The 12,030-nt window shown below is 33.2% G+C and overlaps 1 protein-coding gene across 1 annotated transcript; it reads left to right on the top strand.

Moving 5' to 3' along the window:
• The first annotated feature begins 3,695 nt into the window (after positions 1-3,695).
• On the top strand, positions 3,696-7,794 carry LOC104231951 (probable auxin efflux carrier component 1c). The gene is made up of 6 exons (XM_009785064.2): positions 3,696-5,300; positions 5,406-5,652; positions 5,770-5,855; positions 6,472-6,629; positions 7,250-7,326; positions 7,423-7,794. The coding sequence occupies exons 1-6, from the start codon at positions 4,103-4,105 to the stop codon at positions 7,487-7,489; spliced, it is 1,833 nt and encodes a 610-aa protein (XP_009783366.1). The 5' UTR covers positions 3,696-4,102; the 3' UTR covers positions 7,490-7,794.
• The last annotated feature ends 4,236 nt before the right edge of the window (positions 7,795-12,030 follow it).

The following is a 12,030-nucleotide window of genomic DNA, read 5'->3' as shown; positions in this document are numbered from 1 at the left end:
GCAATCCACTATATATAAAAGAGAGTACAAAATATCGAGAGAACAACCTCACGAAAAGGTAAACACAAGTGACACACTAACACTTGTCCCGTAAAGTTCTCCCCCTAAACACGACTCTCAAACCCCATATGGCCACATTGTGGATGCTACTGGATAAGAAGGGCGGATCCTCAATTTATAGAACTCCAAACATTTTCCTACAAGAAAAGGGACTAGCCAAATATGGAAGAATTATATTTTCTTTCTAGGAAAAGAAAACCCTAATTATGGTAAATATGTTGCCCTTTCCTTCATGAAAAAGGAAAACAAAATATGGTAAGAAAATCTGGACAAACACCTAATAATTCCCCCCCCTTGGCCTGAATTTTCTACCAAAATAAACTTGATCCACCTTCTTCACATAGCCTTCAACATGTCGCATCTCCAAATCTCTGCCATAAAGTTTGTCTCAACGTGTATAGCACTCCGGTCAAATTTCTCAGACAAAAATCATGATTATTGTCAAATAGGTTGCGACTAGAACTAAACCAGCCAAGATGATCCTGTCTTGAACATCGCTCTAATACCACTTGTTAGGACTAAAAAGTCAAGTGTCATGCAAATCTTGAATGACGATAAATCACACAACAAAGAGAAATCTACCAAAAGAGACACAAACATTTAACGTGGTTAGATCAATTGACCTACGTCCACGGCGGAAATGAGCAATCCACTATATATAAAAGAGAGTACAAAATATCGAGAGAACAACCTCACGAAGAGGTAAACACAAGTGACACACTAACACTTGTTCATAAAGTTCTCCCCTAAATACGACTCTCAAACCCCATATGGACACTTTGTGGATGCTACTCGATGAAAAGGGCGGATCCTTAATTTATAGAACTCCAAACCTTTTTCTACAAGAAAAGGGACTAGCCAAATATGGAAGAATTATATTTTTCTTCTAGGAAAAGAAAACCCCAATTATGGTAAATATGTTGTCATTTCCTTCATGAAATAGGAAAACAAAATATGGTAAGAAAATCTGGACAAACACCTAACAATTCATACGAAAACAAGACACTAACAGACTAGTTTAATACCCTGTACGTAGTAGGAAAACGTTCAACTACCTTCTAACATATAACCCTAATGTTCGACCTTCACACTTTTCTATCAAGAGTCATGACCTCAGTGAGCTGGAGTCGCGCCTGATCACCTCTCCCAAATACTTTCACCCTCTACCTCTCCTCATAACCGCCAAGGCCAACCGTTTATACCTCCTTACTGGGGCATCTAGGCTTCTTCTCTGCACGTACCAGAACCATCTGAGCCTTATTTCCCGCATTTTATCTTTCAGGGGAGCCACACCCACCTTCGCCCGAATATCTTCATTCCTAATCTTATCCAACCTAATATGCCCACATATCCATTTCAACATCCTCATTTATGCTACTTTCATCTTCTGTACATAAAAATTTTTGACTGACCAACACTCTATTCTATACAATATAATTGATCTAACCACCACTCCGTATAACTTACCTTTAAGTTTCGATGACACCTTTCTATCACACAAAATGTTATTAGTGAAAGATAACAAGTGCAATATGGTTCGAATACTACCGCTATGAGATAGAGATAAAGAAATACATGCCCTTTTGTACTCCTTAGGAACCATAACCTTTTTTCATATGACCAATTTATAGCAAATTGTGCAAATTAAACATAATATTTTTTGGGGAAGTAGTTTGGGAGTCCAAGAGAGTTGTGACCCTTGCCCTGACACGCCAATCTTTGCTCCCTCTTTTCTCATTCGTCATTCCCCACTCCTATGGCCTCCATCATTCATTTCAACTCATGCTTCTGTGGACTGTAGCATTTTATCACTTCTAGGACATTATTTTAACATATCTCTCTTCCTATTATCTTCCCCCTAAGAATAACATTTACTAATTCATAGCCGCCAATCAGCTTCTACATCTCGTTTGAGGTAAAATAACATTATAAGGAGTTGTTTGGTTCACATAATTAACATTATATTGCAGATATTACTTATATGATGGTTAATAATGGAGGAATTATTATGCATTAGTTAATAACAAAAAGATTTTATACATGAACAACTTTAAAAGGATACTTTCGTCTTTAAATCGGTTAATCATCACGCATAAAATAATTCATAAATTTTACAAGAATTTAATATAGGTATTATTTAATGCCATCAACCTAATGTTGCATTAGTCATGCGACCTATTATTTTTTCTTACGTGCAAATATTATATTATTTTATGCAGGATTTTATGTTAGATTAATTACTCCGAAGGAGTTTCCTCTTCCAGAATTGTTGGAAAAAAAGAATATATGCTAATTATCTCTTCAAGAACTTTCGCTTCCATTATTATATCACCTTTATTTGTTATGCTTACTACTTGTTTCTTCTTCCTTTTTAGTTTCTTTTTTCGTTGGAGGTCTATCGGAAAAAGGCTCTCTACATTCGTAAAGTAGGAATAAGATATGCATACATTCTATCCCTCATACTTCAATTTGTGAGATTTCAGTGAACTTTTGTTGTTAATCTTATTGTTGTTGTTATCTCTTCTAGAACTATAAAAATTACTACATTAACATTTTCATCATAGAAGCGCATCCTTGAGAATAATGGCTATAATACATCAAACTAGGAATAGACAAACCAAACCGGCCCACCACAAAAAATGCACCTTTATTTTCACCATAGCCTTGTTGTTCCTTAGTTCCTTCGTGTCAAAATGCCCCATCAAGACCCCAATCAGTTCTTTCAGATTCACCATTTCCAGAACATAAATAGAAGATATTTTTACATTAATAAAGAACAGTGAGGGGGCAATACTGCCTTATACTATCATTTTCACATGCATGAGAAGGTTGTCTGGGCAAAAGTGCAAAAAGGCAAAAGGAAATACTGTACTATTTTAATTTACAGAATGAGAAAAAGTGGGAATAAAAATAAACACAGCAGTAGCCCATCAACAGCCCACGAGCCTAAAAGCCAAATACAAGAAGAAAGTGACTTAAAAATAAAAGTCCGGCAAACAAGTACTTAAAAAGGGACACCACTTAAATGGGAAATTCGGTGCACTAGGTTCCCATTATAGGCAAGGTCGGGGAAAGAGTTGGACCACAAGGATCTATTGTACGTAGTTTAACCTTGCATTTTTTAAAAGATATACGGCTAGACCTCATGACCACAAGGGTCTATTGTACGCAACATAATCTTGCATTTCTATCAGAGACTGTTTATACGACTCGAACCTATGACCACAAAAGTTTATTGTATGCAGCCTAACAGTGCATTTCTACAGGAGGCTCTTCACACGGCTCGAACCCCTAACCACAAGGGTCTATTGTACGCAGTTTAACCCTGCATTTCTTCAAAAGACTGTTTACACGGCTCGATCCCGTGACCACAAGGGTCTATTATACGCAACTTAACCTTGTATTTCTACAAGAGGCTGTTTACACGGCTCAATCTCGTGACCACAAGAGTCTATTATATGCCGCCTAACACTGTATTTTTATAGGAGACTCTTTACACGGCTCGACCTCCGCTGTAACTTAAAAATAAAAGCTCCGGCAAACAAGTACTTAAAAAGGGACACCACCTCTTAACCAAAATGCTTTTTCTCTATACAGCTCTGTGAACCATTGAAGATAGAGCCAATATACCAACTAACCAGACTAGATTACACCAATTTATCAGACCCCCATTTTCTCTCTCTATTTCTTTCAAATCCAAACACAGCTCAAAACAAAGAGGAAAATAACAAAGGATAGGCAAATATAATTAGAAAAATACCATTTGCTTTGGAGACTGCAAGAAGTGTAAGCTTGCTCTCCTCGCAACTCTCAAAGCTGTATTCTGTATCTCTCTAATGCCAAAAAATATTGCTCCTTTCTGCAAAATCCCCACAACCCCATAAACCAAAACACATGCTCCTCCATAACTTTGCTTATATTAATCAACACATCACACCCTACTTCTTCCCTCTTTCCATTCATCAACTTTCTTCTACTTCCAAACTATTCTGTGTTCTTTGTATGTTTTCTTGATTTGGGTATTTCAAGAAACTAGCCAAAGATGATAACTTTATCTGATTTCTACCATGTTATGACTGCTGTTGTGCCACTTTATGTGGCTATGATATTAGCTTATGGTTCTGTTAAATGGTGGAAGATTTTTTCACCTGACCAGTGTTCTGGTATTAACAGATTTGTTGCACTTTTCGCAGTTCCACTTCTCTCTTTCCACTTTATAGCTGCTAATAATCCTTACACTATGAACATACGGTTCATTGCTGCTGACACTCTTCAGAAACTTATTGTTCTTGGAGCTCTTGCTATTTGGGCTAATTTTAGCAAAAGGGGTAGTTTAGAATGGAGTATAACACTCTTTTCTTTATCAACTCTTCCAAATACTTTAGTTATGGGTATTCCTTTGTTAAAAGGAATGTATGGTGATTTTTCAGGGAGTTTAATGGTTCAAATAGTTGTACTACAGTGTATTATTTGGTACACTTTGATGCTTTTTATGTTTGAGTTCAGAGGTGCAAGGATGCTGATCTCTGAGCAATTTCCTGATACTGCTGGCTCAATTGTCTCAATCCATGTTGATTCTGATGTCATGTCATTAGATGGTAGACAAGTTTTGGAAACTGAAGCTGAAGTGAAAGAAGATGGAAAACTTCATGTTACTGTTAGAAAATCAAATGCCTCAAGGTCTGATATATTTTCAAGAAGGTCACAGGGATTTTCTTCTACAACTCCAAGACCATCAAATTTAACAAATGCAGAGATTTACTCTCTACAATCTTCAAGAAATCCAACTCCAAGAGGGTCAAGTTTTAACCATACTGATTTTTACTCAATGGTTGCTGGTGGGAGAAACTCAAACTTTGGTGCAAATGATGTTTATGGGATGTCAGCTTCAAGAGGACCAACTCCTAGACCTTCAAATTATGAGGAAGAAAGTGGAAAATCAAGATTTAATTACAACCATGGAGCTGCAGCACAACAAAGTAATACTAATAATAATACTACTCATTATCCAGCTCCAAATCCTGGTATGTTTTCACCTAGTAATGGTGCAAAAGCAGTGGGTTCTAACACTAATAACAAGAAAGGTAACAAAGGAGAGGAAGGTGGTAAAGATCTTCATATGTTTGTTTGGAGTTCAAGTGCTTCTCCTGTTTCTGATGTATTTGGTGGTCATGATTATGGAGCTAATTTAGACCAGAATACAGCTAAGGATGTAAGAGTACCTATCTCTCCTGGAAAAGGTAAGTAAATTAATTAATTCCTTTTGTTACTTAGCCTTTTAACATTTTCTTGGTTCCTTTTTTCTGATGTTTGTTTTAACACTGTGAATTATTGGATTTATATAGTTGAGGTGCAAAGAAACAATCAAGAAAACTACATGGAGAGAGATGACTTTAGCTTTGCAAATAGAGATGCAGAAATGAATATTAACAACCAAGAAGGTGAAAAAGGTGGAGAAAATAAAGCAAAGGTTATGCCACCAACAAGTGTAATGACTAGGCTTATACTAATTATGGTTTGGAGGAAACTTATTAGAAATCCAAACACTTATTCAAGCTTGTTTGGTCTCACTTGGTCTCTAGTTTCATTCAGGTTTGCTAATTTCTGTTTCATCAAAAAGATTGAGCATTCATTAATTGCTAGAAGTATTCCTTTTTCTTTCTTGGGTTGGTATATATTCTGATTGTTTTTATTTTAAAAAAAATGTAGGTGGAATTTGAAGATGCCTGCTATAATTGCACAGTCCATATCTATATTGTCAGATGCAGGACTTGGCATGGCAATGTTCAGTCTAGGTTAGTTACATTATTTCCTTTAAGCTGCAAACACATTATGTCTAATAATGTCCCTCTAATAAGTAAAGGGCACCAAATCACATCTCCGTGCACTAAACTATAGTTATGCACATGTCGGACCCCAAAAGTTTATCGTACGCAGTCTTGCCTTTTATACCTTATATCATGACAACAACTTTATAAGTTTCCCTCTAATAAGATGTTAAAAAAAAGGATCAAATGTAACTTTATGTTATTAAATTACTACTGCCTGTTTAGAAGGGGGAGCGTGCTAAAAAGCAAAGTGAGCCAACAGTATAATGGTCATCATAACATGTCTTTCTCTCTTTTTTTTTCTTTAATTAAATGGGGACTTCTTTACCCCATCTCAATGTTTTCTCATTTCTCAAACTCTTCCTTCTTTTTCGCAAAGGTTACAATCATGATAACTACTAGTAGTAGTACAACACTCCATATTAGTGGAAGTGATGATGCCATGCACTTAAAAGCCTCTTTTTTCATTCTTTTTTCCCATTTGATATGCATATGTTATATAATGAAAGTACAAAAGTTATATATTTTCCATGTATTAAAATGTATAGTACACTAAATAATATACTTTGTTGATGGACGACAGGTCTGTTTATGGCTTTGCAACCAAGGATAATAGCATGTGGGAATTCTACAGCAGCTTTTGCTATGGCTGTGAGATTCCTTACAGGTCCAGCTGTCATGGCAGCTGCTTCCATTGCTGTTGGCCTTCGTGGAGTTCTCTTACACGTAGCCATTGTACAGGTCATCATCAAATCTTTGCTCTTGTTTTTCTTTTTCCTTATCAATAACAAATGTTGGTTTAATGATTAAAAGCATAATAATATATGGCTATGTTACTTGTTTTATTTCAAACTCTCCACATTAGAACAAGTGTGTTTTTACCATACGTATACATTTTAATCTTTTTTAACGTGTATACAAAATTCAAGCCAAAAACATTAAATTATACTCGCCTTAAATTTGTCTGGTGAAATTTTTCTTAGCTTAGCCCTTTTCATTTCATTGACCATCTTTTTCATCTGATCTGACAAATCTTGCATTTGATATAGAATACCTTCAACAAATTTCTATATTCTTATAGAACATTATTCTTCATTAAAAAAAAGATTAAATACTCCACATGCATGATGATGAGACCTACTTATCAATTGATAATGTACCAAGATTTCGGCCACAATAATTATTTCAATAGAGAATTAATGTTTCAGAATTTGCAACTTTGCATGTATTATTTATGCTTGAATTGTTAAAGGTTGGAAATTGCATAAGGGAATAGATGTCTTAATCAATAATGACATGTTTGTTTATACTTTTGTGGTGTTCTCTACTAATAATATATATAAAATGAATATGCATAACAGGCAGCTCTACCCCAAGGAATTGTCCCCTTTGTCTTCGCCAAGGAATACAACGTTCACCCTGACATTCTTAGCACGGGGTAAGAATTACTAACAACATTTTCCTTGTGTTTTCAAGTAATTTAATTAACGACTGACTCTTTTAAAATTCTTTTGTTTGTAAATAAAATTTACAGTGTCATTTTTGGGATGTTGATTGCCTTGCCGATTACACTGGTCTACTACATTTTGATGGGACTTTAATTTGAAGAGCGACTTGATTCCATGCAAATTAATATTAGTGCAGCCATGCATGGAGAAGAAAAAAAAAGCTCACAGCTTTTGTTTATGGTTGGTCTTAGATTGATAAGAAGGAAAAGAGTTATAACAAAAGTGGTGACGAAAAAGCAAATAGCAGAATGAACAAAAAAGATCACTGCTAGCTGAAAAAACTCTCCCTCGTTCAAATGTCTAATTAATGGATATTGTCTTTGGTACGTAGTAAGTGTTGTAAAATCATGTTTGTAGTCTATTTATTATCAGGAAAAAGAAAATTTTAATTCCTAGTAGTAGTTGCTTATGATATTTATTACTATTATTTAAAGATTTCCCATAAAAACAGTTTAATTTGACCTTTTTTTTCCTTTAAGAAAAATATATGGTGGCCTTTTTTCTGTTGCAGTGTGAATTTTTGTTCGATTATCGGGTCATTAAAAGTTAACTACAGGTGATCATTTATAATAATTGAAAGTAATAACTTGAAGATTTTAAACAAATAATTAATCTGTTATAACAAATTAAAATATATTGATATTATAAAAAAAATTGTTACAATTGTGCATGTATAGTAATCTAAATCTATGACATGATCAAAAAAGTGTTGCGACATGGAATGTTAGTTTGGATGGTTTGTGAAAGTTTTCAAAAGTTTGTTGAAGCATATTCTTTATATATGACTTGTGAGGCAGAATATTTTGGTTAAAGGAAGACGAAAGAAATAGACAATTGCAAACAATTCGATCTTTACAACGATGTGGCTATTATTCTTTTGCTAAGATATTAGATGCTATATCTAGAAGAGAAAAAGAAAAAAAATAGATGCTATATTGAGAAAAGAAAAGAAAAGAAAATCCCACTTTCTAATACAGTGATCAAAATGAAAATGAAAATAAATTAATAAAATTGTTAAGATGTATTATGGTAAAAATTGTACGAGACACCTTATTTGGATGCCCCTATTTAACCTGTATCCATATTTTTAATATTATTTAACATATACCCTAATTTTTACAACTTCGGACCAGTCCCCTCCTCCTCTTCTTCCGGCTACCTGTGCACTTCTTTCTTCCTCCTTTCTTTCCTTCTTCTTCTTCTTCTCCTCTCTCAAACACATGAGACTTTGTGTAAATAATATTGATTGAATATGAAATATACAGTGATTTAGCATTAGGGTATGAGTTTTGCGTTAAGTACATTGTATTATGCTGAATATAACAACACGGTCTAGGATCGGATACCAATAACATGGTTATATGGCCTAGTTATCGTGGTGAGATTAACTTCTTAGATGCATCTTATTTCACTGTCTCCAATTTCATAGTGGGGGATTATTGGTGGCCTTGGACTAGAGTCTCTTACATTGGTGGTTTTTATATTTATAAGCATGAATTTTTTCTTGATCTTTTATTTAATTGGGTTGTGTTCTTCAGCCAAGTCAGAAGTTCTTTAGCGGGTCTGAAGTTTACACTATGAACTGAAGTTTTTTCGATTGTCTTTGTAAGTCACACTTCAGGCAAAAAAATTCTGAAGTTCAAACTTCATGCATAAGTTTTTGCTACTTCAGACCCGTATGTCTGATGCTATCCGAAAAATGGATAGACTTGCAATCTTTTGTGCAAAACGAATATAAATTCAATAGTTACCCCAAAACTAAATATAGATACAAATGCCCTGCATTATGTGTTCCATGATTAATTCGGATCGGAAGTGTAAATAAAAGGGTGTAACTGTAAAGTCTCTGTTAATTTCTAGCTCAATTTTCTTTTCTTTAAAGCTAGTAATATAATGGAATAATGGATAAACATGAATTCGGCCACCATGATTAAGATAGTAAAGATCCATTACGTAACTTAGGATACATAACTCTGTAGCTAAATGATTTAAAGTTTAATTTAAAAGTAACACTCGAAAGCAGGCCGATATACTAAGTATTTCGTATTTAAATAAAATTTTAGAAATGACCGCATCATAAAATATATATAAAGTAAATAGTCTATTTTAATATAAACACTGCTTCCACGATTCGAAGAAACAAGACAATTTTACAATAAAGGAAAAGTAAAATCGTAACGAAGGCAGCATAATGGCCATGCGCCTACCACTAAAGATATCCTATTTAATAATTATCACTTATTATAATGATTTATGGGGAAAACGACGATTTTACCAACCCATTAACCTTGATTTGCTGACAGCATCTATAGTCTCTTTAACGTAGTTATATTTCCCTTTCAAAAGGTACATAATTTAACATGCCACGTGATCATCCGAAGTGCTAATTTAAATTTGACCTTTGGAACATATTCTAATTAATGCTTAAAAACCTTAGTGCCTTCTTAACACCCAGCAGCATATCTTCCGTTAGCAATTATCTCCGTTCAATTTTACTTGTCCAATATTCTAAATATGAATTTTCACTTTTACTTGTTAGTTGTCACTTTTAGCTTATCAAGTAAAATACTTTTTTTTTCTTATTATACTCACAATATTAATTACTAATTTCAAATCATTTTCTAAAATTCATTAAAATATGTATCATGTACTTCATTTATTATTTCTTAAAGGACGTGAAAAGTCCAAAGTGAACAAGTAAAAGTGAACGAAGAGAGTACTACTTAGTAAAAAAAAAAAGACACGTCTTCATGAGTTAGCTAATTATCACAAATCCAAAACGGAATTTAAAGAGCAATGTGCGATTTTATTTTGCATAACTTAATTAGATATAAGGATCGAATTTTCAAAGGAATATCTACGCTTTTTGTTTCTCTGTTAGTTTATTTACAGGTAATCTTGAACTATGATAGCAGGAAAATTTGGAATATTGAGCAAGCGTAAATTAGTTTGTTAAGGCATTAACAAGCTAAGTTAATTTGCCAAAGTTAAAAATGGAACTTAGCTTTTCACCCTAAAACCAAAATTTAATATGAGGCCTAAATTTTTAAAAGAAAGTTATACGATATATTTTTATTTAAAGTCTATTTTTCTAGCTTTTTGAGATATAAAGTATTAATAATCCTTTTTATAGTCGATTTTCCTTAATAATTCCTTTTCAATTGATAATAGCCAACTCATGTAATCTTTCTTGAGATATTGTTAATTTTAGATAAGATTTTATAGAGCAATAGAAGTTTAGAAATATTGCAAGCTTAAATTTCTTAGAGAAACTAAAGAAGGTGAGCAAGAATATTAAAGTGAATGACAGAAAATATGTAGGGGTTTATGAAACATGAGAAGATTGGGAAAAGAAAGATTGACTTGGACAAATTAACAAAGGGAAAATAATTTTTTACACATTATCTAATAAAGGAGTAAGAAAAAAAATTAAAATGTTGGGAAAAGTGTTAATCTGTCAAAGTTTAAGTAAGTCAAATTATTACTTTATTTATGTATCCAAAGAGCTTTCTTTCCTTTAATATTAAAAATCCTACTTTTGTGTTAAAAGTATTAAATATTATTTTTTAAGTATCTATAAACCTATTATTTTTTGAAATTTTTTCGTTCTTATACACTATTTGAAACTTTATTACGAAAAATGTTCAAGTTTTTTTATTTACCCGACCTTAAACATGTTTTAGCTACAAAATATATACAATCCACCTTAAAAAGCTCTTAATCCATTATTAGTGCCTTCAATCAAGGAATTTAGTTATATCCTTTTCCTTTTTTTTCTCTCCTCCCTCCCCTCTTCTCTCCATATTATGTTTGCTATACCCTTGATATCTAATTCTCTTTGAATTTTCGATGTAAATTACTTTCTTTGAGTTTTTCTTACGTTTTCTTCGTGCTTGACTATATCCATCGGATTATCAACAGAGATCTTCCACGTGGCAATTCAGCTTCATCTGCTGGGGCAACGATATGAGAAATTTTTTGTATGTCGCCAAATATCTTGGGGAAGGCACAATTCTCAACAGAAAATAGTTCTCGAAGCAAATAAGGTTCAAATAATTTTAACTGCAGTAAACTGACATGAATCGATCTAGCAACTAGGCAGCAGAAGGACATACTTAAAAAGATAATACATGACATTTGAAGTTCTCTAACTAACTAGAACAAGTACAGGTTCCATTAGCTACAACAATCTAAAAGGCATAGAGGCAGCTACCAGTTCTTCAACTGACTTGGTTCATATACTACCTTTCAATCTTACCTTAAGACTTGAACTTTCACCGAACGCAAGCATTACTCCAGATCCAATTTGCAGACGAAAAGGAAAACATGCTATTTTTATCCAGTTAAATAGAACTACAATGTCATATAACTTAAATATAATTTTTATACAATATATCTTTTGTATATTTTGTATCTGATTTATACATAGTAAAATTATACATAGTAAAAATAAATTTCATACAACTAATTACATATTATATAACTTATTTAAACCTTATCTACAACTTTCATACATTATTTATACCCAGTTATAAACAACTACAATATCATACAACTTAAATGTAATTTTTATACAATATGTCTTCGTATATATTTTGTATCTGATTTGTATATATTTTGTCTGTGGTGTGTGT

The sequence above is a fragment of the Nicotiana sylvestris genome, chromosome 3 (assembly GCF_000393655.2).
Source record: "Nicotiana sylvestris chromosome 3, ASM39365v2, whole genome shotgun sequence".
In the NCBI taxonomy this organism is placed as follows: domain Eukaryota; kingdom Viridiplantae; phylum Streptophyta; class Magnoliopsida; order Solanales; family Solanaceae; genus Nicotiana; species Nicotiana sylvestris.
Note: the sequence above shows the minus strand (reverse complement) of the source record. Positions and strands in the feature narration are given on the sequence as shown.